This window comes from Leptopilina boulardi, unplaced genomic scaffold (assembly GCF_019393585.1).
Source record: "Leptopilina boulardi isolate dan_hultmark-lab unplaced genomic scaffold, ZJU_Lbou_2.1 LbouV2_38, whole genome shotgun sequence".
Classification (NCBI taxonomy): domain Eukaryota; kingdom Metazoa; phylum Arthropoda; class Insecta; order Hymenoptera; family Figitidae; genus Leptopilina; species Leptopilina boulardi.
In genome coordinates this window covers 3543043-3568120 of record NW_026137951.1, presented here as the reverse complement: position 1 = coordinate 3568120, position 25078 = coordinate 3543043, and the positions used below count along the sequence as shown (strand labels likewise).

Below are 25078 nucleotides of genomic sequence, written 5' to 3'. Positions count from 1 at the left end.
AATCAAAAGAATTATGTTATTTCAAGTAAGAATTATAACAACCAATGTTTAGTTTGTAATATTGTTTATTCAAATTAGAATAATTAAGAAAAAGAATGTTTTGTTAAAAACAAAATTACGATATTTTTTTACGTTTATAGTCTCTTTATTATGTAAAATTTTTGTTTAAATTATAAACACTCATCGTTGTGTACTTTTAGCGATTTGTTCTTTTAGTACTAAAATACTTTGTCTCTGCTCCGGAGGAAGCATTGCGATTTGCTCATCCGATAACTGCAATACTTGCATTATTAATGCAGCCTAAAAGAATGAGAAAAATGTTATTGAAGAAAAACATGTAATTTTTAAGAAAGAAAAAAAACTTTTTTTATATTTTTATAATCATTTTTGAGTAAAATCTACGATCATTTATAACTTTTATTAAAACAAAATAAAAGCATTATTTCTTTATAAACTTACTTTTTCTTGATCAGACGCTCCACTTGGAATATTTCCTGCTGGTGACATTCCTGACATAATTCTATTGGTACTATTACTATTGCTTGCCGTAGTCGTTGAAAGATTATTAGATTGTACTGTAGAATTAACTGAATTAACGGGAGGCTGTCCTGTAGGCGCTACAACTGGACGAGGAGGAGCAACTGGTCCTGGTGGAGCTAAAATAATTTCCATGAATTCTTTTAAAAATTTTCTATTAAAATATATGTATATATGTTTTTGAAAAACAGGCCTTTAATCGACTTTAAGGCACAAAAAAAGTCGTTTTAGTCGATTTATATTTCGAAAAAAGTCGAAAAAATTAATTTTTTTTTTATTTTAACAAAATTTAATTGGTTAATGAATATTTTACTTTAAATAACTAATGTTATTTATTTTATTTATTTATTCATAATAATGTAACATAGATATATCTTTTTACATGAGGTAAATAACTAATGTTATTAGATATTAAATTCTTTTTATTAATTCTGTAATGATAAGAATATGAAAGATGTAAACCGGAAGTTCGTCCGAAACCGAAAGGTGTGGACTATGAATAAATAATAATATTAATATTAATTCTGTGATGAGAATAATTCTATAATGAACATTATCAAGAAAATTAATTTCGAATATTTCAGAATCGAACTAATTGTAAGACAAATTTTTTAAATTTTATTTATGTAGGACAAATTTCTACAAAAAAAATTCTTAAAGTTCCATTTAAATTTTTTTTTTGAAATCTGATGGTGAAAAAAAATTTCAGGCAATACTTAATTAAGTTTTACAGATTTTTAAATAATAATTTTGGATGAGTTAAAGTAGAAATTTTTTTAGAAATAATTGAATTTCAAATAAATTTTGTTAATTTTCAGACAATAATTAAATTTTACAGAACTAAAAATAATTTATCAAATAATTTTAGGTAACATTTTTTTTACAATTAATTGAATTTTCAAAGATTTACAATTTAGATTTTTGAAATTAATTGAACTTTAAGTGATTTTTAATTTAAAATTTTTCAATGATTTCACTAAAAAATGTATTAGAAATTGCAGACAAAAATATAATAATTTTAAAACTTTTTAAGTAAAAAATGGTTTCAGATAATTGAATTTTCGATGAATATTATAAAAATCATTAAAAATAATTGAAATTTTTTGCAAATAATTAAATTTCCAGTGATTTTGAATTAAAAATTTTTGGTAATTTTAGTTGCTAATTTTTTTTTAAACTATAAACAATTATTAAATTTCATAAAAATAAAGATCTGAAGAATATCTGCATTGTATACTAAAAAAAAAAGTATTTTGTTTAAAAATTTTGTAAAAAAAAAAAATTCACATTTTATTAAAATAAGTCGAAAAAACATTGAAAAATTCACTTACGAACTGTTTTTGTCATTCTTGGATCAACGGGCATTCGTGCATCTCTTGGATCACGTGGATCGCGACCAAATCTATCTGCTCTTGGATCTCTTGTAAAGCTAAAAATAAATACATATATTCAAAAAAATTTTTTGTATTTTTCTTGAAAAATATTTTTAATTTTAATAAATTTATTTAACCTGTCAATCCCTTCCATAGGAAGAACGCTGCATTAAAAATGACAAAATATGTAATCAATTTAAATCAGAAAAAATAATTAATATAAATATTACTTACGTCTCGGGTATATTAAATGGTGCGGGTGCCCTTGTATCAGTTGGAGGTGCAACAGGTGTTGGATTTGCAGCCGGAACAGGTGGAGGGCCTCTTAAATCTTGATCCATTCTTGCCATACGAGGATCAATTTGTCTGTCTAATGTTCGAAGGTCCACATCTTGACCACCTGAAAAATATAATATATAATTCTTGTTTTTTTTTTTTATTTACAAAGATTAACGTACTAGCAAAAATAGAAGTAGGTGGATTAGGTGCTGGTGTCGGTCTCGCTTGTGTCCAGGGTTCTTCAATTCTTGGTGGTGCTTGATGTACTGGTGGTTTTTCAGATGGTGTAAGTGCCCCGGGAATTGGATTCGCTTTATGTAACATACCAACAGCAGTTTGAGGATCAACTATTCTCATAACAACTTGAGCTTGTAATAATGCGTAAGCAAGTTGAGGATTAAGCAAAAGCATTTGACGAGCCTCAACTGGATTATTTTGAACGCAAAGTTTCATTTGTTTCATTAATTCAAACATTTGCTCTGGTGGAAGTGAGGCAACTGCTTTACTTATTGCCTCAGGTGCTTTATCAGATTGTACTGCTTCACCATAAGGATTTTCAGTATTTTGACCTTGTAAAAGACTCTGCATTTCCATACGGGATTTTTCTGTACAAGCATTGTCAACACGAAGTGTCCTCCCACCAATTTCATAGCCATTTAAATTTCTCATTGCACTGAGTGCAGTCTCCTGATCTTTATATTCACAAAATCCATAACCCTTTGGCTTACCAGTCTCTCGATCAAAGACTAATCTATAAAAAAAAGGTTCTCCATTAAAATGTTTTTCAATAATCAATAAATGTGAGGTTATGTTTTGTTTAGCAAAATAAATAAAATTACTCACTTAAAAGATAGAACAGGTCCAACTTCACTAAAAATATCTTTTAAATTTTCTTCTGTTGCTTCATAGGGGATGTTACCCACTGTAAAAAATAATTAAATATTTTTTTTTTTTTATAAAAATATTAACACAATGGGAAATACAATTACTCACCAAAAACACTTCGCATGGATTTATCCATGAGGGATTGATCAGAAAGTCCTGAATTACTCATTTTTGCAATTGTTTTCGTTACTTTTTTGTTTTTTTAAAATAATTAAAAGAAAAACAATTGTGAATCTTGACGTTTAACAATTTTTGCAGCCGGCGTCTGCTTAGATCATAAACATTATATTATAAATAGATTTCACAACTCGACACCAGCAATCGAATTATGAACTCGCCTTTATATTCAGGCGCTAAATACAAATTAAAAGGAATAAAAGACAATTTTTTTTTCATTTAATAACTGGATGTAATTTATTTGTAACAAATGAAACATTTACAGTTGTGTGTGTTTGTAAAATTAATATTATAAAATTTAACATTGGTCCTTAACAGAGTTTCAGTCTTTGATCGGAATCTCATAAAAATTGTAATAGAAAAATATATTTGGACCCAGTTGTATGTAACATGTAAATAACATTTTTTTTTTTTTAATCATTCAATGATGGAATAATCTGACATTGGTATGAGCCAAAGTGATATTGTGTTCATTACAAGCGGCTATCACTGCTTCATCATTTGTCGATCCTGCAGGACTTGCTATAAATCCAACTCCGCTCTGTGAAAAATTAAAACAATGTTCTTAAAATTAAGTAAGTAATAAAAAAGAAACAATAATTGTGGAACAATAATTATGGAATTATAATTATGATAGAAAATAATTCCTTACCAAACGTGCTCTATCAACGTTATCTCTGAATGGGAAGAAAGCATCACTGCTTAAAGCGACGTTATTCAATTTCTTTATCCATTCAACTTTATCTTCCTCAGTTAATTTCTCGGGCACAATTTCGTACATTGAGGCCCAAATTTTTTCATCCATATCCTTTCCAACAGTTCCATTAACATAATTATCAATTGCATTTGAAATTTCCGCTCGTTTAACACCTTTTTTAAATTTCATGCCAGTCACTTTTGGATGTTGACGTAACCACCTGAATTAAACAAATTTTACAAATTACTAATATAAAATAATTTAACATTTTTTTTTTTTACCAGTTATCAGCCTTATCGCCAGCAAGTCTTGTGCAATGAATACGTGATTGTTGACCAGCTCCAATTCCAACAACTTGACCATCTTTTGCATAACATACAGAATTACTTTGTGTATACTTGACAGCAATTGTTGCCACAATTAAATCTCTAATTGCAGAATCAGACAAACTATTAGTCTTGGTAACTAAATTGCCAAATGTATTTCTATCAATAACAGCATCATTACGCATTTGTTCCAAAGTCAATCCATAAAGAACTTTACGCTCCATTGGAGCGGGTTCATAATTTGGATCAATTTTCAAAATACAATAGCCACCATTTTTTTTCTTTTTCAAAATTTCAAGTGCTTCCTCCGAATATCCAGGGGCAATAATACCATCTGATACTTCTCTGAAAGACAAAAAAAAAAAAAAAAAAATTTTTAACTGTATTTTGATGATTTTTTTCGTTTCTAAATTACCTTGAGATGATTTTTGCTGTTGGTGTATCGCAAGGATCGGATAAAGCAACAAAATCACCGAAACTTGACATTCTATCAGCGCCTCTAGCTCGAGCGTAAGCTGTCGCCAATGGAGTTAATTGATTAACAATATCGTCAACTTGACATAATTTAGCATTGGCATCATCTAAAGGAACACCAACAGCGGCACCAGCTGGACTCACATGTTTAAATGAAGTTGCAGCTGGTAAATTAAGAGCTGCCTTTAATTCTTTAACAAGTTGATAACCATTCAATGCATCACAAAGATTTATAAATCCCGGTGAACCATTAACAACAGTCAATGGTAATTTTTCCAAAGCAGTAAAAATTTGAGCAGGTTTTTGATGTGGATTCATTCCATATCTAAGTGTCATTTGTGAAACACCAGCGCTATATTGTTTTCGAAAATAATCAGAAATTGCATTATCATACTCGGCAGTGTGAGTGAATGCCTTCAGTGCTAATGTTTGTCTAAAAAATACAAAAATTAAAAAATATTATTCAAATTTTAATTGTAAATTAAAGTAAATTATATTTGCAAAGTAAGAAATAAATATATACCTTGTCTCAGGCTTGGTATCTTTGTCAGTAGAGTTTTGTAATTCATTGATTATTTTATCATAATCGTTTGGGTCACAGATAACAGTCACCCTTGAATGATTCTTGGCTGCAGCTCTTAATAATGTAACGCCTCCAATATCAATGTTTTCGACTGCATCTTCTAGCGTCACATCTGGTTTCAATGTTGTTTTCACAAATGGATACAAGTTACAAACAACAACACGAATCAGATCATAATTTTGATTTCGTAAGTCCTTTTGATCTGAATCTGTCAATCTTGCCAAGATTCCTGTACAATAAAATTTAATTTATTTAAAAAAATTTATTTTTCCTTTTTACATAAATTGAAAAAAAAAAAAAAATTAGTAAACAAATTACCAGCATGAACGGCAGGATGAAGTGTTTTTACACGTCCTCCAAGCATTTCAGGCGCTCCTGTAATATCGGAAACATCTTTAACTGGAAGACCGGCATCTCTTAATGATTTTGCCGTACCACCTGATGCCACTAATGTCAATCCTAATTCATGTAATTTTTTGCTAAATGGCAAAAGATTTGTTTTATCGGAGACACTTAACAAAGCTGAAATTCAATAATAATTAATTAAATTAGCAGTAATTTTTTCAATATTTCTCATTAATTTTTCTCTTATAAAAAGAATAAAATCTCAAATTATTCTACTTGTAATTTACAATAATTATTTTCCTACATCCGGTACAAGAGATCAAATTGCCACGTGCTTTAATGTAATTGAATATTTTTTTAATAGAAAATTTAATTAAAAATAAAATAAATATTTTTAATTTCTTACCAATTTTTCCACTATTCATTTTTTCTTGAAAAGTTTTTAAAATTATCCAAAAAAAAAACTTTTATGAAAGTAATAAATGCTTCTCTTAAACACAAAGAAAAGATGGAACGTGTTCCCTTCTCAGGCTCCAATAAGTGTTTGTGACCCTGAAGCAATTTTGAATTACATATATATCAGTATTGTGACGTTATTGTCGGCATGGAGAATTCATAATTGTATATGTTAGAATATATACACACATTCATCTACAAAACTTATTTAATTATTTACATATATTAAAACGTAATAAATTTGAGGTCAACAATATTGTAAATAATAAATAAACAATTGGCAAATATACAAACAATTTATATAATTTAATATTGTATTATTTAAATATTCATATATAAAAAATTAAACAAAGAAAAATAACAATAATTATAGGTTAGAATATATATTTTTATATATCTAAAATAAATTTTGATCTAATAATCATTTTATTCACTTACTTACTGAATTTTTTTTTATTCTCTATTGTTGTACAAATGAAAATTAACTGTGTAATAATATTAATTAACAAACAAAAAAAAACTCAACCAAAACGTTCATCAAATGTTCGAAAATACGAGGTGTTCACAAGAGTAAATATTTTCAAAAATAATATATAATATATAACTATTAGAATTCAATTAATTCATATAAAACTAGTCAGTAAATTATTTTTAATTTTTTAAAAACCCTATGTTTATTTGTTTAACAATAATTAATATCCTGACTACTTTTGAATTTCCCACCATTTACCGCCTCTCTCGAATGTAGCGCGAATTTCAATTTACCAAGAATTTGTAGTATAGGTTATAATGAATTTTTTTTCTTTTTATTGCAAAAGATTTCAGTCACATAATATATATTTAAAACTTTTGCATAGAAAAATTGTAATAAAATTATTAAATGAAATTATTTAATAAATAAATAATTTTGAATGGATGAAGATGATTGGTTCATGCGTACACGTTAAACCTAATTGGATTGGCTCGTTCATGTCAGTTCATGTTAGACACCGATATGTGGAAAACTTCATTGTGCTAGTTCGTGTCCTGCAGTATCCCGAGTGATTTCTAAAAGAAGTATAGCGTTTCATACCTGTGCTTTTTTCAGAAAAATATCTTGTGAATCATGAGTGACCCAAAAAGGTAAGAGAAATTTTAGTATAATAAATATGTTAATAAATTCGAGAATTTGTAATTTTCACATTTCTTTTGCTTTTCATCTAATATTAAATGCATTTTCGAAATGTACGCTAGGTCCGCCTCTATCAATTTCACGTTGTCATCATGTCGACGCCGCGCGTTGTTTCACAAAATTTTGCGTCAAAACTCGACAAGTTTTATCTTTTAAAATAATTCTATTTTATATTCAATATCTTTGATAGACGATATATTAAAAAATTTTCCCATTAATTTAAATTCTATATAATTAATTATAGTATAAAGATAAATTATGTTTCGGTATCTTTTCCAGTTTGCCAGATCAACAAACGAGTCGACAAAAAAATGTCAGTCATATGTTAATATTTTTTCTAAAATGTAAAAATTCCTAATAATTATAAGAACAAAGTAATTAAAAATTTTTAGACGGATTTATATAATTGTTCCTAACCTAACAATTTGGAACAAATCCAGATTTTTAGAACAATGATAATTTTTTTTTATTAATGAAAAACTGTCAAAAAAAAATTTTTTTTTCTTTTAACAAAGGGGTATTTTTTTTAATAAATTTTGTATTATCATTGTTTGGAAGAATAATTAATTCTAAAAATATATTCACTGAACAGAATGATTCAGTACGATTGAAAGATCTACACTTGCTTTGTTCTGATTGGCTGTTTGAAATAATTTTTTCAAACTAATATTTAATTTTATACAATTTTTTCATGTTATAAACAAATTTTTTATTGGAATATTTGATAAGAGATGAAAAATATTTTAATTGAGAATTTTTTTTTTTTTGTTAGAACAAAGAAAATGAAAATTTTGATTTTTTTGTTTGTTTCAGTGGTGAAGATTTAGCTACAGCAATTTTGCGCAAAAAGGACAGGCCAAACAGATTAATTGTTGATGAAGCGACCAATGATGACAATTCCGTTGTGGGTTTATCCCAAGCGAAAATGGATGAACTCCAACTATTTCGTGGAGACACTGTTTTGCTTAAAGGAAAACGTAGGAAAGAAACAGTTTGCATTGTTCTTTCCGATGACACATGTCCTGATGAAAAAATAAGAATGAATCGAGTTGTACGAACAAATTTAAGAGTTCGATTAAGTGACGTTGTCTCTGTGCAAGCGGCACCAGATGTGAAATACGGTAAACGTATACACGTTTTACCAATGGACGATACTGTTGAAGGTTTAACTGGAAATTTATTTGAAGTTTATTTAAAACCATACTTTTTGGAAGCTTATCGACCAATACATAAGGATGACAATTTTATTGTACGCGGAGGAATGCGTGCTGTTGAATTCAAAGTTGTTGAAACAGATCCCGGTCCTTATTGTATTGTTGCACCGGATACAGTAATTCATTGTGAGGGCGATCCGATAAAGCGTGAGGAGGAGGAAGAAGCATTGAACGCTGTTGGTTATGATGATATTGGTGGTGTACGAAAGCAATTAGCACAAATTAAGGAAATGGTTGAATTACCACTACGACATCCTTCATTGTTTAAAGCTATTGGTGTTAAGCCACCACGTGGTATTCTTCTTTATGGACCACCGGGAACAGGTAAAACTCTTATTGCACGAGCTGTTGCAAATGAGACTGGAGCATTCTTTTTCTTAATTAATGGACCTGAAATAATGAGTAAATTGGCTGGAGAATCGGAAAGTAATTTACGAAAGGCATTTGAGGAGGCTGAAAAAAATTCACCGGCCATTATTTTCATTGACGAATTGGACGCTATTGCACCAAAAAGAGAAAAAACCCATGGTGAAGTAGAAAGGCGTATTGTTTCACAGCTTCTTACTTTAATGGATGGCATGAAACAGAGTGCTCATGTTATTGTTATGGCCGCTACCAATAGGCCTAATAGCATTGACGGAGCTTTGCGTCGTTTTGGTCGTTTCGATAGAGAAATTGATATTGGCATTCCGGATGCGACTGGACGTTTGGAAATTTTGCGTATTCATACAAAAAATATGAAACTTGCCGATGATGTTGAATTGGAAGAGGTTTGTAGATGAATTTTAGTTTTTTTTTTCCAAATTTTAAATTAAATTTTTCTCTAGATTGCCGCTGAAACTCATGGTCACGTTGGCGCAGATTTGGCTTCACTTTGTTCAGAGGCTGCTCTTCAGCAAATTCGTGAGAAAATGGATTTAATTGATTTAGAAGACGATGTTGTAGATGCCGAAGTATTAAATTCTCTTGCTGTTACTATGGAGAACTTTAAGGTAATATTTACGCTAAAACAACTTTTTAGATCAGAAATTGGAAATTAATATCTTTTGCTTCCTCTCCTCCTGATGAAGCTAAATAGTCATGAAATGAACAACTTTTTAACTTTAATTTTCAGTACGCAATGACAAAGAGCAGTCCCAGTGCTCTTCGCGAGACAATTGTCGAAGTACCGACAGTATCATGGGATGACATTGGTGGTTTGCAGAACGTGAAAATGGAACTTCAAGAATTGGTTCAATATCCAGTTGAGCATCCAGATAAATTCTTGAAATTTGGCATGCAACCATCAAGAGGTGTTTTGTTCTATGGACCACCTGGTTGTGGTAAAACATTGTTGGCAAAGGCAATTGCCAATGAATGTCAAGCGAATTTCATATCAGTAAAGGGTCCTGAATTATTGACAATGTGGTTTGGTGAATCGGAAGCAAATGTTAGAGATGTTTTTGATAAAGCCAGATCAGCAGCGCCATGTGTATTGTTTTTCGACGAATTGGATTCAATTGCAAAATCACGTGGTGGAACTGTCGGTGACGCTGGCGGCGCAGCTGACAGAGTAATTAATCAGATTTTAACTGAAATGGATGGTATGGGGGCAAAGAAAAATGTTTTCATTATTGGAGCAACGAATCGTCCTGATATTATTGATCCCGCTATTCTTCGTCCAGGAAGATTGGATCAATTGATTTATATTCCACTTCCCGATGAGAAATCGCGTGAAGCTATTTTCAAAGCAAATCTACGCAAATCTCCCGTAGCTCAAGTAAGAATTTGCCTCTTTATGTATTATTTTTTTTTTTGTTTACTTTTTTTATTTTAAAATCCTTTTGTTTTTTTTTTAGGATGTTGATTTGTGCTACATAGCTAAAGTAACACACGGATTTTCTGGCGCCGATTTGACAGAAATTTGTCAACGTGCTTGTAAACTTGCAATTAGACAATGCATTGAAACTGAAATTCGAAGAGAAAAAGATCGAGTTGCTAATCCTTCTGTCTGTATGGATGTAAGTATAATTAAAATGCGTATTAAAAAATATGAAAATTTGAAACTAATTAAATTATTCTTAACGCAGATGGATGAAGAGGATCCTGTACCGGAAATTACAAGAGCTCACTTCGAAGAAGCAATGAGGTTTGCTCGTCGTTCAGTTTCGGATAACGATATTCGCAAATACGAAATGTTTGCACAAACTCTTCAACAATCTCGAGGTTTTGGAACAAATTTCAGGTGTGTAATAATTTATTTATTTATTAAAAAAAAAAAAATTGAAAAAGACAAAAAAATAATATTTTGAAATTTAACACAGATTTCCACAAAGTGGAGGAGCACCAGGTACTCAAGACCTTACACAAGATCAACCGTTCCAAGACGATGGCGATGATGATCTATATAGTTAAGTTTTCTGTATTTGAAAAGCAGTGAAGCATTCGACAAAAGGGCCTGTCTATTAACGTGTTAATTGCACGATAATGTTTTTTAAAAATATGGTTCATGAAAAATTCGAAATAAATAAATTGAGTAACGAACTTTTTATATGAAGGGCGTATGATGTATGTCTGAAGTTTGAGTATTTTCATTTTTTTTTAGCCTTAATCATCGTACATATTTTATCAAGCACCAATTCGACTGATATGTAAAATGGTAGATAACTGTTTTGTGCAGTAGTAATCTTTGCAATTCTTTTTCTATTCAATGTCGAATTTGTATACAAGGGTCATTAAATCGAATTCATTTTTCTTTTTTATGCGCCATACATTCAAAGATAGACCCTTTTGCTGCAGCGGCACTAGCATTATTATTATTTTTATTGTTGGCGCTCTAAAACTCTAAAAAAAAAAAAAAGTGCTAAGAAACGCATGCATTAATTGTAGAAAACTTGAAATATGTACGCGTAAAAAAAACAAGTATAGTTGCGCCAGACAAACATAGGAATAAGATAATAGAAATTATTTTGGTTTCCATCCTGTAAAATTCGTTTTTGTAAAGATTTCCCCGTTATGTGATTATGGTTTTTCTTTCGACCGTTATACGATTTTGAAATGTCAAATTTTTCTTCATCATATCCAAGAATAACTTAAAACTTTTTTAAGTCATAATTCTACAATTAAATCAGAGTGGAAATTTTTATCGAAAAATATTTATATATTAAGAATTTTACAGATTAGAAATTACTATTTAAAATACTTAAAAAAAAAGGAAGAAATTGTGCAGCATGTCTGTAATGTCATAAATTTTGAAAAGTCATTGTAATGAAAATTTGAATTTTTCAATTACAATATTCGTAATTTTATTTATTCTTATTTTTCATTAACTGTGCGTAATATTAAATTTTTGTGAATTTTATTTTCTTTCCTTTTTTGGTGCACAATTTTATTTTTAAAATCGACCACGTCGATGTAAAATTCTTATGGGTAAAAAAAATACTGTAAACTGAAATAAAAGAAGTTACAAAATTTAATCTAGCTGCATTTTCAATTAAAAATCGAAACATTTTAAACCTTAAGGGCAAATTTCACCAACTCCGATTAAAAGTTAATCAGCCATTAAATCCCTAATCCACCAATCATGAGCGATTAAATTGGCTTTAATTAACTTTTAACCAGAGTTGGTGAAACTGGCTCTAAAAAATTTTTTTTGGGATATTTGAATAATAAGTAAATAATTAGAGAAAAGTGAATTTTTATTAGACAAAAAGTTTTTACTTCCTACTTTGAGATGTTGATAAACAAGTAATCGTTTGATAATAACTGTACATCCTATCATCACATTTTTTCCACTTTATGGGTAGTCATATCGAAAACCTTAGAGTGGAAGTTTTTTTTTAGGAAAGCATTGTCTTAATGCATGAGAGCCTAAATCATACAATTTATGTATGTATTAATGATAATAATAATAAAAATAATAATCTTACGAGTACTGACATCAATGTGTTAACATTTGTATGTATGTACATTTGTCATCAGTGTTTTTATTTTTTTTTATATATATTTATATATACTAAACAAGGTTCGTTAGTATAAAACCGAAGGACATATTGTGGATATATGTATGACACTGGCCTATCGTATGCAAGTCGTACACCTCCATTCAGTAATTTCTACGGTAACTCGAATACATGCTCATTTGGTTACATATTATTACACAGACAAGAGTTACGACAAATACAGTGTGTGTGTTTTTTTTTCTACCATATTGAGAATAATGGTAATAAATCAAAAATTAAAATAATGTACAAATAATTCGCTCGGAAGCGTTATCAATGTCGGTCGAGTCCCAACGGATCTACGAATTGGCACCGATGATTTTTTTTTTAAATTAATAAATTACATACAAATAATCTATATAAACGCCATATTCTATGAACACTGCGGAAATATATTTATTTCCTATCCTTTTTTTATTATTATTGTGTACTCCACAACATGTCGTGTTTCCAGCTTTTAGACTTCCAAAACTGATATTATTGCATTCAAGAACTAAAGTTGAAGAGAAATATAGTCTAATTTGTTTTTTCTGTTTTTTTTTTTATATAAACTGCAAATTTTATTTTTTTCGTAATAATCTTGGTGTTTAAAAATCACAGAGGAAATTTTGATCACAAAATTCACTTTTCTATCCTCTGGAAAAATCTCTTCGTCCTTTTTTTGATATGCGGATCATTATTCCTTCAATCCGTTCTTTGTGTAACAGGTGGAAATTCTGTGTCGTCATCCAAACGAAAAGGTCCACCACCTTTTGGCGGACTTTCCGTTGCTGCTATCCATTCATGATACTTTTCCGATTCTATAAAATTAAATTCATACATCAAAGATTCTAACATTTTTTTTTTTATAAGTAAAATGTCAAGCCGATCAGTTTTTAAAGACTTTTTTTTCAAAAGATACTTGCAATTTTTTATCAAATCATTTTAAAACTAAAAAAATCAATTAAAATATAGAAATTTGGAAGAACTTAAATTATTTTTAATTTTTAAAACATTCAATCTAAAAATAAAACCGAAAATTTGACCGTTTCAAAAGTTTTTTTTTTTGTTTTTTATGATTCAACAAAGTTTTATTAACAAAAATCAACATTAAGTAAATTAAAACATTTACCCAGTAAATTTCCGATCCCACTCAGGTTTATGCAAAAAAATTTTAATTAGTTTTTGTTAAAATAAAATGTTAAAAGTGACATTGATTGCTGGTTTCAATTGATTACAATTACGAACGAAAAAAAATTTTTTTTACTCTATAATTTATCCATGTAAAAGTTAGCATATTTTCTAAATACCACAATAAACCAAATTCAATACCCACATTCACCGTCTTAAAACAAAATTATATTTAAAGAAATTTATATTTTATTCCATATTATAAATTATTTTCGTGCAATCTACGTTTTTTGTGAAAAGTGCAAATTTATTATAAAATATTTAGTTTTTTTTTTACCCAGATGACTTATCAATTAAATATTAATTATACTAAAAAGAATCACCCCTATTTTTATCTACGTTTTAATTAAAAAAAAAAAAAAAATCATAAGCAATACTTACCTTTTGATAAATAGTAAAATTGAAAAGCATTAGATTTACCAAATTAATAAATTCATAATACAAAAATGTTAACCGTTTTTTTCCAAATTATTTGGAATTCGATCGACTTGACATTATATAGCTTATAGAGGTGCATTACAAACAAATTATAAAATTGTTCACTTAATGTAGATTTTAAAATCTCCATTAATATGAATTTTCATAAAATTTATTTGCAAAACATGGTTTTTTTTAAGTACAGTGAATAAATGGTTGCTGTGACAATAATGACGTGGATTTTAATGAGTGCCTTTGAAGCAATGCTTGTAAGCGAATTTACGATTATGTCATTTGAAAATATTTATAATTTATAAGAACTAATTTATCTGTAAATTTAAAATCCTGAAAAACTAAATGTGCAATATAAAGGTTTAAAACTTAAATTATGAGGACAATGAAATTCGATTTCAAATTAAATATACAAAAACAAAAATATTCATTTTTATCATAATAAAATTGTACGACTTACATTTAGAAGATAATAATAAAACTACAATATAACGTGGTTGTTAAAAAGAAAGAAAAGAAACCCTTTTGCAATTTTTGTACAAACATGCGGACACTTATTTTTTGAAAATATTTCGTCAACCAAAACTCGTTAATTAAAATTTCATGCCTTTATAAAACACAAAAAAAAATATTTGCTTTTGAAAAATTGAATTAGCATGCAGTGAGATAAAAAAAAATTGTTTCAAAATTTGTGGGAAATCTCAATCGTGTAGAAATTTTATAAAAAAAATTTTCTTCAAAATCAATGTAGAAAGTAACACAAAGAGTTTAAAAAAATATTTCTCTATTTAATGAAATTTTCAGGCTAATTACACGTTATCTACACGTATAATTTTTAAATTGAATAAATTATAGCAGATAAAAAGTTCTTTGTTATTTTATCCTTAGCTTGAGAAGCAATCTTTTTATTAACACTTAATTTTTAGTAGAGATTAAATAAGTAAACTGAAAAAAATGCAAATATGATTATTATAAAATAAATATTTATTTAAAATAATTAAACCAATAATTTCGAAACAAATACTATTTAATGAAAAATTTATTTTATAGTAGTCAATCGATTATATAGAAATAAAATAATTTCTTTTTCAGTGTACATTATTTTGAGTTAATAATAAAAAAACGCATAAAAACAATAATTTTCTAGAAATACTTGTGTTACTTAAAAATTTTTTTTTATCTTTGTCTTGTTTCTATGCGTCTAAAAGAAGCGAAATATATATTTATATTGTTAATAATATTAATCGTTAATAAAAAACCATTATATTTGAAGAATAGAGTAAAAATGAGTGTGAACATGAGTGTCCCTTATTAAGTGATTGAATGCTTTTTATTTGATGAAGCGAAGAGAAAGGCAATATAATACCAAGGGCCCAATGTGTTTGAGAATGAGAGCGAGAAAAGGGGGAGAATAGAGGACATACCAGTACCTGACATGGAGTCTGGCGAGCGGCCACGCAACGCACCCGCGTAGCTATTTATGCAGGCTTCAGCGAATAAAAAGAAAAAAATACATCAAGTGAGGTCAACTATTTGGGGGGCCCCCAATTCCCCAAGAAAAATTTATCTAGCAATTTTACATTTTGGGGGGGAATCACAAGAAGCGAAAAAAAAGAAAGAAGCAATCAAAAAAAGGCCTCTAAAAATCACTAACTTTATTCCGCACCATTCACTCGTTTTTTTTAAATTGTTGTGCATGGTTTTTTTTTTAAATAAATACAAATTCAATAAAAAAAAAAATACTAATGTGTGTATCTAAAAAAAATTTAACCACAGATTTAGTGCAAAAATTAGAGAAAATATTAAAAATACAGTGAAATGCCATTTAAAAAAAAACTTGAAAATGTGTTCACATTCATAGTAACCTAATAGCAACATTTTGCTAAATATTAAAATTTACATTAATTTCTCATAAAAAATCATTTCTGTCTTTTATTTCAAAAACTATCGTGTAATTAGCCTACTGGAATACGTGTACATTAAATAATTATTTTTTAAAAAATATTTTTACAAAAAAAAAAAATCAGAAACAATATTTTGCAAATAAAAACAAGTTTAGATTTCCATCAAATTTTTTAAATTATTTAATTTGACACGCAATTATGATGATTTCAACACTTTAGCCATGCACAAATTAATTTAAAGAAACAGAAATATATCTGTTATTTAGACACGGACAAGGATAATTATTATTTGCAACCACGAACGCTCAAGGCGAATATTATTTTTTTAAAAGTAATATTTGCATACAACTTTATTGATTTTATTCAATTATTTTTAATCTTCAAACGCACTCTGTCATGCAAAAATTACTTAGTCTAATAGATAAAACTAATTGGTCATATCAATGAAATTGAGTTGTCACCATTTTTTTCAATAATTTGATTTTTTTTTTTTAAATTTAAAGAAATTCACTCTGACAAAGTTATTGATATGCCATTATCATACCTGAATTTGGAACAGCTTGATTTGCAGTTACGGAACTCTCTCCCGAGCCAGTTGTCGAAACAGTAGCACAATCTACTTCGTCTTGTTTACCATCCAACCTAAATAAATTTAATTTAATAATTGTAAATTTCGTACAATTTCAATTGATTCGTATGAATCAAAATTTTACCTGTGTTGTTTCAAAAGAGTACAATCACCGCCTTCATTCGTGTCCAAATTATAAACGTAGAGGTAACCGTCAGCACTGGCAACGAGAAGCCTCAACACTTTTTGTATGCTGTAGAAAAAAATAAAAATTATTTCCAATCAGTGGATTAAAATTTTTTTTTTCACAAAAACAAAAATTCGAATTACTTACGTAGTGATGGCACAAACATTTTTTAATCCTTGAAAAGGTAAATGAACACTTGCAAAGGCACGACCTTGATTAAACACATCGGTGACTTGAGAAGGTAAGTAATTCGCCGACGCGGAAACTGCTTTCGTTAAGTAGCCCATCCAACTTTGAGCCTCTTCTGGCTGTTGTTGAGGCCTATGAAAAAAAATTTTTTAGTATTCGTTAAAAAAAACAAACGGGAAATTTTTTTAATTTATACACTCACGCGTCCTTCGGTTCCTCCAATTTAAAAATATGTACTGTTTCCGTGTTACTAGAACAACAAAGGAACATCGAATCCATACTGAAAGCAAGACTACTTATTGAGACACATCTTTTCACCCCTCGGCGAAATTCAAAAAGTTTTGTGCCATCATTAACCTGAAAAAAAATTTGTTAATATAAAATTTTTTTTTTGATATTTTATTTACAAATCTTACGTTAAAGACTCTAATGACAGTGCCCTTTTCTGACGCAGTTGCAACTTTTGTTCCATTAGGACTGAAAGCAAGAGCTGCCAATGGACTATCGTGAGCTGGAATCATCGTTTTGGCTTGCTGCGAAAATAAATTTAAATTTATCACTTTTTTAATGATGATTGATATTTTTATAATTTAAAAACTAGCTTGCAAAATAAGAAATATTTTTCATTATTTTTGAATTTACCAGATTAGTAGCATCGAAAATTTGAACTTCTCCGATGGTATTTGAACCAGGATAGGCCAAATAACAATTGTCGCTGTTTATAGAAAGTGTACAAAGGCCAGCTAGGTTTGGTGGTGTTTCTCGAATTGTGTGCAGCACCTTCATATCTCGAATATTGTGAATGTATAAAGATTCTTCCAAACATACTACTAATCTCTAAAAGCAAAAAAATTCATTATTATTTAAATTTTTTTGCAAATCTTTTTTAAAATTAAAAAAAAAAAATAATTACTGCTCTATTGAGTTTCACAGCCAAAATTGTATTGGAGTAACTGTAGTTACATATTTCGGTTCCTTTTTTAAAATGACAAACTTTGAGTTTGCGGGGGGAAGATAGGCTAACCATGGCCAAAAGGCTGCTATTGAACAACCTTTCGACAATGAACACATCTTCTGTGTCTATAAACAAAAAAATGAAATATAAATTTTTATATTTAGAAATTTTTCTAATAGAATGAATTTAAATTACCATTTTCAAATATTTTTCCTAGATGGTCGACTGAACTAAGAGAAAATATCTTATATCCAGACTTCGAGCCAACTGCTAATGATCTACAAACATAAATTTTTAATTTTTAAATTATCAATTTTTTCGAAAAATTTGTTTTTTTGTTAAATTTCGAATTTTGCATTTCTAATTAATAAATATTTTCAAAATAATATTTATACATGTTCTCTTATTCTTTAAGATTAGATAAAAAGTTATCTAATCTTGAAGAATAAGAGAACATGTATAAATGAATAAATGAAAACGAATGAAAAAAATAAATAAAAATAAAAACCCTTTAAAGTACAAATAAAATTGCTAAAATTTAAAAAACATTATCCTTTTTGTAGAAAAAAAAATGTAAATTACAAACAGTAAACAAAAATTGATCTGAATTTTTTTATTCTTTTTACATTAAATCATCACATTTATATATCATGCATTTCTAGTTTTGAAGCTAAATAAATAATAAAATTTGCATGTGGGAGTTAAAAATGTTGTTTTGTTAGTGAAATTCCGTAAATGACTAATCAAACTAAGATAAATGTATAGTTTGATTTTCATTGGTTATTGACGTCAAGGTGAAAAAAGAACAGACTGTTACGTTCATTTTTTTTTTCATATCATTTATAAGAAAATGAAAAAGAAACACATTTGCAAGAGACAACAAAAGGAATCACAGGTGTATATAGTAGATGAGAATAAGAAATTAAAGAGAGGACATTTAAACAAGAATGACAAGGACAATTATTGTGACACAGCTGATCGACGTAAACACAGCATTAGTTTACGATTACAGTCTAATGTTTGTTCTTGATACGCAATTAATTAGTGAAAGGGGGAAACCAAAAGAGATGACGCAAAAAAATTAAAACACAAGTGACCAGTTGCGCGAGAAGAAACGCGCAAGCACGGGGTGACGCCATGCGTGAATAAAAAATTTTTATCCCCGTTTACGCGGGTGACAAAAAGGGAGTTAAACAATCCAGTATATATATGAAGCGTCAAATCATGACGATTGTGAATTTAATTTTTTTTAAAACTTATCATTTCAATGCATGAAAGGTTGCACATTTACTTACGTGCAATCTTGATTGAAATTGACAAAAAAAACACCATTCTGAGGATCAGCAGTTTGATTTGCGAGGTTCATGAGGCCGGATATACCGTACTTGAGACCTTGTGTCAACACATCCACGTTACGGGCGAAATTTTGCATAAATTGCACGATAACGATTGCACACAGGCTATTTTGCTTGTGTTAATCTCGCTCCAAAGTCTTTATAACAAAGCAATTGTAACACTGCGTTATTCCATATTGAACTGAACTGAACAGCTGACAAACGCAGTCTAAAAATGAGGAATATGAAACTGAACTGAAAACATTATACCATTCATTCCTTCATTCCGTTACCATGGAAACGGAGTTTAAATACATCACGCGATACTTTATGCCTTTAATTATTATTATCTTATTATAAGCGATAAACATTATTAATGCAATACTAGTGGACAAATTAAAAAAAAAATTATTATTTAAGTAAACAAAATTGAGTAATAACAATAAAATGTTAATTGTGGAAAATTTATATTTTTCATTGTTTTTTCTACCATCTGGATAGATTTTTAAAATTATTTAAATAATAGTTTTAAATGTTAAAATTAGAATTGAAATTTAATTTTTTAAATTAGAAACAAATTTTTCAAATTTTGTTATTAGTAAACGTAATTTGTTATAAGTAACAAAAAAAAAATATTTTCACGTATTTATAATATCTCTGACTTTTTAAAATGTTCCCTACTTTCACGATTTAAAGTAGTTTCCACTTTTTAATTGAGTAACAATCTCTATACATGTAATATAAAGGTACAAGGTTGCTACGTGAACCGAACATTCACTCAATTCATGCAAAATTTAATATCAATTTATTGATTCATTAAATTCCACATTGAATTATAAGCTCTTTAAAATTTACTTCATCAATAATTTTTAAATATGTACCAAGAGCGATTATTTTTAAATTATTTGATAACAAACATTAATATAATAATTTCCATAATGAAATTATAAAAATCTATATTTAAAATAATAATTTTTATTAAACTATTTTAAAAAATAATACAGCATCCGACAGATATTGCTTTTTATTCGATTGTATTTATTTCTTTGAATATATGAAAAATCGAAAGATTCTTTTATTTAATGATATTAGATTAATATTTATTCACTGATAATAAAATAATTATTTTTAATTTTTAATATTCTAACAAGTAAGAAGAGAATAAACCCCTAACGTTATTTGGTCGTCATTTAAAAATTGGTATTCCTGATTGACATTTTTTTTTTAAAGAGAAAAAATATATATTACATTATAAAATTATAATTTTCCAGGGTCTTAGAGTATATGTTAAATATCAAGGTATTTAATAATATCTTAGCTATTTAAATCCCTTTTTCCAATATATTTTTGCTTCTACATTAAAAGCAGGAAGAATCGATTATTGAGTTACAAACTCTAGGGGAATTCAAAGAGCTTGCCAGCCTGTTTAGAACGAATCGGGGAGAGCAAGGGAGAGAGAGAGGACGAGAGAAAAAGACTTCAAGAAGAGATAGATACCAGCTGATGGGCTTTTAGTCTGCTTTGCTTTATACGTCAAACAATTCTCTATATTAGTTGTACTTTGACAGGCAGACTCGTAAAAGAGTTTATCAATTATAATTAGTGATTAAAAAACAAAAGTGATGAAGAAGAAAATTATGGTTAGTTGCTCCAGATTTTTTTTTTTTTTTTTAATATATTGACTAAATTATGTGAATTATAATTTGTTGCGAATTTCTCACGTAACAATTGTTTGCATTATTTATTACTCTATATTAAGTCTTTTATTAGACTTTATTAACTATAGTACAATAGAACTATTGAATTCAAAAGATGTTATTATTTCTTTTAATATGTCAATGCATTAATTTAATGGAATAATTTCAAAATAGAGTAACAATATTAAAATAAAAAAAAATAATTGCAAAACCATTCAAATTATTAAATTACTGGAAAGAAAATATTTTTAATATTTTAATGGTAATTTTTTTTTAAATTTTCATTAAAACTTTCACTTTTATTTTTGATTTAAAAGATCATTTTTTTTTTAAACACTTACTCAGAGAGAATGAAGAATGTCAAAGTTCAGCAGGATAAATTTCTGGAGATGTGTAAGGTGTATCCCATTTAAAGGGAATAATCTAATCTGAATTCTTCAGCCAAAAGAAATATCCTTTTTGTTAATTACGAGTAAATTAACATAAACATGGATGGACCATTTTTGCATCAATTGATTACAGCACCTGTAAAAAATGTTCTCAAATTACAGCGAATCAAAGAGTAAGTAAATTAAATTTCTATTTTCAATATTTCAAATTTCGATGTTTTATAAATCTGCATGTTTATTTTAAAAAAAAAATTGCCTGTTTTTCATAAATTAAGTAGTTAATGTATGCATTTTTCTAATTTAGAAATCATTTAAATTTCAATCACAAATAAACATTATGGCCTTTTCTAATAAAATGATATATATTTTTAAAAAGTAATATTAAAATATAAATGTCATTAATTTTTTTTATTATTGAACATGTTTTTAATTTATTGAATACAAAAAAAACTAAATTAAAAAAAAAAAATGAAAATTATTATTCTTTAAATGATTTCAAAAGATACGTGTGATGCATGCTTCTGGGATATTTTTTTATTGATGTGAACAGGACTCACTGAATGGCTAAGTACACGACTGACATTAATAATTTTGCTCGGTGACATGGATATATATTTATCTGCAATGATTTGAGAAATGGAATAGCTTTCATCTACGAATGATATAAGCAAAAACTGCAAGTACGTATTTTAATACATTGATTGACCACTTGACCACATTACCACTGGCTATTGGACTCAGAAATTAATAAAATGCAAATTGTATCTTCAGACACGTTTCAAAAATTTATTTTATTTTATTTTGACTATATTTAATAATTTTTTTTATTAAAATATGAAATTTGTCAAATAAAAACTAAAAATTTAATTAAAATTCTTTTTGAAACAAATAAAGCAAAAGATAAATTAAATTGAATCAAGGTCGTTAAACTTTGCTCTTATAGATAGAACTGGGTCTTAAGATTCAAATATTTAAATTGTCATAAAATATAAATAAATCACAATTTTTTTTTTTTAAATTGAGATTTTTTTATCTATAAACCTTTTTGTCTTACTAGTTCAGAAGCTTCCTATATCTTATATAAGAAAAGCCGTGTAATTCTTTACATAACTTAATCCACAGATCCTTATATATACAATTAGATAAAATTTGCATATATACGTATACTAGTTTCATAAACGCATATATAAATTTATAAAAAAAAAATGAGATTTAATAAATCATAATAATAGCCTATTATAGAAAAATTAAGTTTGTTATTTATTGCTTACATTATATTGATTTAAAGAATTTAAGTATTTAATGTTCTTAAAGCATTGTAGAATATATACCTTTGGAATGACTAACGCTTTGTCGCATAATTTTCATTTCCTTTATATCTATTCATCATAACAGCACGCACAAAATGATTTCAATGCAACTGGACAAGTTGCTTGTAACTTGTAAGTTGACAATAACAAATTTTTACATACTAATAAAAAAAAAAAAATTTAAATTTTTCTTTTCAGAAAAAAATTAAAAAACAAATTTTTAAAATTTAATTTTAAAAAAATTATAATCGTTTATGTAAAAATTAATTGCAATAAATAATAGTTATTAATTTGTAATTTGACTAAAATTTATAGAATTAAATTGTCCATTTTTTTTAGAGTTAAATGGAAGAATCCACGATCATGTACAAACGAGGCATACACACCTACGTTTGTGGAGCACGTTGCAAATGTAATAACCCATGGAATTTGGATCATACCTTCATTGGTTGCAGCACTTGAATTATTACAACGTTCCACAACATGGACACAATTTTTGTCTGCTACTATTTATGGGACATCTTTGCTTCTTGTCTTCACTGTGTCAACATTTTTTCATTGTGTTCATTATCATAATCAAAATGGGTAAGTTTGCTCAGGTAATTTTCTGAAAAAATAAAACAAATTTTAGAAACAATAATTTTTAATTAAATAATTATTTTGTAATTAATATTGCTTCCTCATAGAAGAAGTATTTTTTTTTTATTAATGTATTTGTAAAATATTATTGTTTAATAATTGAGACAAAAAATATGAATAAAATTAAATTCTTAATTTATATGCATTTACAGACAATTAAAAGACGCTCTTCATCGATTTGATCGTGCAATGATCTACATTTTTATAGCTGCCACTTATTTTCCATGGTTAAATAATGAGCGCTTCCAATCGCATGTAACTTTATCTACAATGAGAATTTTAATATGGATCATGGCAAGTCTTGGTATTCTTTATCAGCAAATTTTCCATGAACGATACAAAAAGCTTGAAACAGTTTTTTATCTGGTTATGGGTGTAGGACCTAGTATAGCAATTGTCGATATTGTAAGTATTTAATAATTTTACTATTTCTCAAAAAATATAACTTTAATATCCAATTTAATTTTCAGAATGAATATAACGATATTATAGAGCTCAAAGTGGGAGGATTAATGTATATAATAGGAATAATATTTTTTAAATCCGATGGACGAATTCCTTGTGCTCATGCAATTTGGCACATGTTTGTTGTCTCAGGAGCTGCTTTTCATTATTTTGCAATTTTAAATCATCTTTATCCAATGGCTGATGATGATAAAGGATCCAGTACATTGAAAAATCCTATTTTATCCAATTTTATAGAATCTCATTTAGAACTTTAAAATTTCTAGGTGTCTTAAATCTCCAATTTTATCAATCAATTTTACAAATCAATATCGATTGATATTTTGAATTTTATATATTTTATAAGCATGATATTAACAAAAACAAAAAAAAAAAAAAAACACGAGAATAAACGCAGTAGAATTCTCGAAACTAAAAAAAAAAAACGAAACATCACTGCTAAATAAAGTGCCACTGATAATACCAAATGATTAGAAAATATTTAGCGCAATTCGAATATCTAAAAAAACAAAGACAAATGAAAATTAATTTCATCTTCATTGTCTTCAAGAGACTCCAATTTATTGGTGATGAAGAAATCGTGAAAATATAAAACAAAAAATTTGTTTTCTAAACCAAATCTAAATTAGTAATATATATAAAAAAATGTGGTATAATAAATATTCAATAAATTTAGATCTTTTGATATAGATGATACAATAGAAAATGAAATAACTTGTATTTTGTCAGTTTTTAATTTTACTGTTATCAATTTTTTAAAAATATCTAAGACACAATAGTGTCTTAAAAATTATTTAAGAATATAATAAATTTTCTTAAATAATTTTTCGATCTCAAAAATATATATTTAGTCTGCTAAAAAAAATGATTTATAGAAAAAATTGAATTAGGATATAATTTTTTTATAGTAATAATAGTAGAAAAAAATGAGATTATGTTGAAAAAATTTTGTAAGAAATATAAAATTATTTGTTTGTAAAACAGTGCCAAAATCAGAAAATAATTTATAGTGCCATTCTAAAAAAAAAAAAAAGAAAAATTTTATATATTTGAAAAAAATAATAAAAGCGCCAAAATACAGTATAAAAAAGTAAAACGCTTTTTCACTAAAAAAAAAAATAAATAAATAAAATACGAGAACTGAAGCAGTAAATAATCAAAGACTTGCTTATATAGGCCTAAAGAATGTGTCAAAATTCAGATATGTATTTCAAATGCTTATGAAAAAAAAATCCTAAATTTTAAATATTTTATAAACTACTGTATATGATTGAAATATTTAACAATATGTAAATTCATTTTCCTACAGAATCAACGTTTTGCTCAGTTTGCTTTGAGATTAAAA

General features: G+C 27.5%; 5 protein-coding genes across 10 annotated transcripts; 2 read left to right on the top strand and 3 right to left on the bottom strand.

Moving 5' to 3' along the window:
* Positions 1-47: 47 nt before the first annotated feature.
* LOC127288089 (cleavage stimulation factor subunit 2) lies at positions 48-3368 on the bottom strand. 2 transcript variants are annotated; one of them, XM_051315338.1, is made up of 8 exons: positions 3183-3368; positions 3033-3111; positions 2369-2940; positions 2145-2310; positions 2048-2074; positions 1869-1966; positions 460-656; positions 48-300 (listed from the first exon to the last, which is right to left on the bottom strand). In XM_051315338.1, the coding sequence occupies exons 1-8, from the start codon at positions 3241-3243 to the stop codon at positions 181-183; spliced, it is 1320 nt and encodes a 439-aa protein (XP_051171295.1). In that variant the 5' UTR covers positions 3244-3368; the 3' UTR covers positions 48-180. The 2 variants fall into 2 exon arrangements, with proteins under 2 accessions (XP_051171295.1, XP_051171296.1); XM_051315339.1 differs by lacking the exon at positions 2048-2074 and having other exon boundaries at positions 3183-3367.
* A 90-nt stretch (positions 3369-3458) lies between these two features.
* On the bottom strand, positions 3459-6711 carry LOC127288085 (bifunctional purine biosynthesis protein ATIC). Of its 2 annotated transcripts, none has more exons than XM_051315321.1 (8): positions 6571-6711; positions 6083-6228; positions 5650-5853; positions 5272-5560; positions 4690-5181; positions 4230-4619; positions 3904-4168; positions 3459-3792 (listed from the first exon to the last, which is right to left on the bottom strand). In XM_051315321.1, the coding sequence occupies exons 2-8, from the start codon at positions 6099-6101 to the stop codon at positions 3673-3675; spliced, it is 1779 nt and encodes a 592-aa protein (XP_051171278.1). In that variant the 5' UTR covers positions 6102-6228; positions 6571-6711; the 3' UTR covers positions 3459-3672. The 2 variants fall into 2 exon arrangements, with proteins under 2 accessions (XP_051171278.1, XP_051171279.1); XM_051315322.1 differs by having other exon boundaries at positions 6575-6710.
* A 398-nt stretch (positions 6712-7109) lies between these two features.
* On the top strand, positions 7110-11075 carry LOC127288165 (transitional endoplasmic reticulum ATPase TER94). Its single transcript, XM_051315463.1, has 7 exons — positions 7110-7254; positions 8117-9287; positions 9345-9509; positions 9632-10276; positions 10356-10517; positions 10587-10741; positions 10821-11075. The coding sequence occupies exons 1-7, from the start codon at positions 7238-7240 to the stop codon at positions 10909-10911; spliced, it is 2406 nt and encodes an 801-aa protein (XP_051171420.1). The 5' UTR covers positions 7110-7237; the 3' UTR covers positions 10912-11075.
* A 1101-nt stretch (positions 11076-12176) lies between these two features.
* On the bottom strand, positions 12177-21410 carry LOC127288166 (WD repeat domain phosphoinositide-interacting protein 2). Of its 4 annotated transcripts, none has more exons than XM_051315468.1 (11): positions 21272-21410; positions 18095-18177; positions 17858-18024; positions 17587-17781; positions 17361-17477; positions 17147-17301; positions 16903-17076; positions 16714-16821; positions 16545-16642; positions 15521-15583; positions 12177-13297 (listed from the first exon to the last, which is right to left on the bottom strand). In XM_051315468.1, the coding sequence occupies exons 3-11, from the start codon at positions 17969-17971 to the stop codon at positions 13182-13184; spliced, it is 1140 nt and encodes a 379-aa protein (XP_051171425.1). In that variant the 5' UTR covers positions 17972-18024; positions 18095-18177; positions 21272-21410; the 3' UTR covers positions 12177-13181. The 4 variants fall into 4 exon arrangements, with proteins under 4 accessions (XP_051171425.1, XP_051171421.1, XP_051171422.1 ...); XM_051315464.1 differs by lacking the exon at positions 21272-21410 and adding an exon at positions 19195-19469; XM_051315465.1 differs by lacking the exon at positions 21272-21410 and adding an exon at positions 19195-19469 and having other exon boundaries at positions 15527-15583.
* Positions 21345-24865, top strand: LOC127288167 (monocyte to macrophage differentiation factor 2). The gene is made up of 4 exons (XM_051315469.1): positions 21345-21492; positions 22969-23214; positions 23421-23673; positions 23739-24865. Exons 1-4 carry the CDS (start codon positions 21419-21421, stop codon positions 23988-23990), a joined length of 825 nt encoding a protein of 274 aa, XP_051171426.1. The 5' UTR covers positions 21345-21418; the 3' UTR covers positions 23991-24865.
* Positions 24866-25078: the final 213 nt, after the last annotated feature.

Bases quoted from the DNA above. Each gene is read 5' to 3' on its own strand.
- LOC127288089 (XM_051315338.1), bottom strand. From the start codon at position 3,243: ATGAGTAATTCAGGACTTTCTGATCAATCCCTCATGGATAAATCCATG. The intron at 2,941-3,032 runs GTGAGTAATTTT...TTTTTTTTATAG, and splicing joins GGACCTGTTCTATCTTTTAA to ATTAGTCTTTGATCGAGAGA. The intron at 657-1,868 runs GTAAGTGAATTT...AAATTATTTTAG, and splicing joins AAGAATGACAAAAACAGTTC to CTCCACCAGGACCAGTTGCT.
- LOC127288085 (XM_051315321.1), bottom strand. The intron at 4,169-4,229 runs GTAAAAAAAAAA...TGTTTAATTCAG, and splicing joins GGCGATAAGGCTGATAACTG to GTGGTTACGTCAACATCCAA. The intron at 3,793-3,903 runs GTAAGGAATTAT...AATTTTTCACAG, and splicing joins ACGTTGATAGAGCACGTTTG to AGCGGAGTTGGATTTATAGC.
- LOC127288165 (XM_051315463.1), top strand. The intron at 9,288-9,344 runs GTTTGTAGATGA...ATTTTTCTCTAG, and splicing joins ATGATGTTGAATTGGAAGAG to ATTGCCGCTGAAACTCATGG. The intron at 10,742-10,820 runs GTGTGTAATAAT...AATTTAACACAG, and splicing joins GGTTTTGGAACAAATTTCAG to ATTTCCACAAAGTGGAGGAG.
- LOC127288166 (XM_051315464.1), bottom strand. From the start codon at position 19,331: ATGCAAAATTTCGCCCGTAACGTGGATGTGTTGACACAAGGTCTCAAG. The intron at 16,643-16,713 runs GTAAAATTTTGA...AAATTTATTTAG, and splicing joins ACTCTTTTGAAACAACACAG to GTTGGATGGTAAACAAGACG. The intron at 13,298-15,520 runs GTATGTCCTCTA...TTAATTTTATAG, and splicing joins AGACTCCATGTCAGGTACTG to AATCGGAAAAGTATCATGAA.
- LOC127288167 (XM_051315469.1), top strand. From the start codon at position 21,419: ATGGATGGACCATTTTTGCATCAATTGATTACAGCACCTGTAAAAAAT. The intron at 21,493-22,968 runs GTAAGTAAATTA...CATTTTTTTTAG, and splicing joins AAATTACAGCGAATCAAAGA to AGTTAAATGGAAGAATCCAC. The intron at 23,674-23,738 runs GTAAGTATTTAA...TTTAATTTTCAG, and splicing joins GTATAGCAATTGTCGATATT to AATGAATATAACGATATTAT.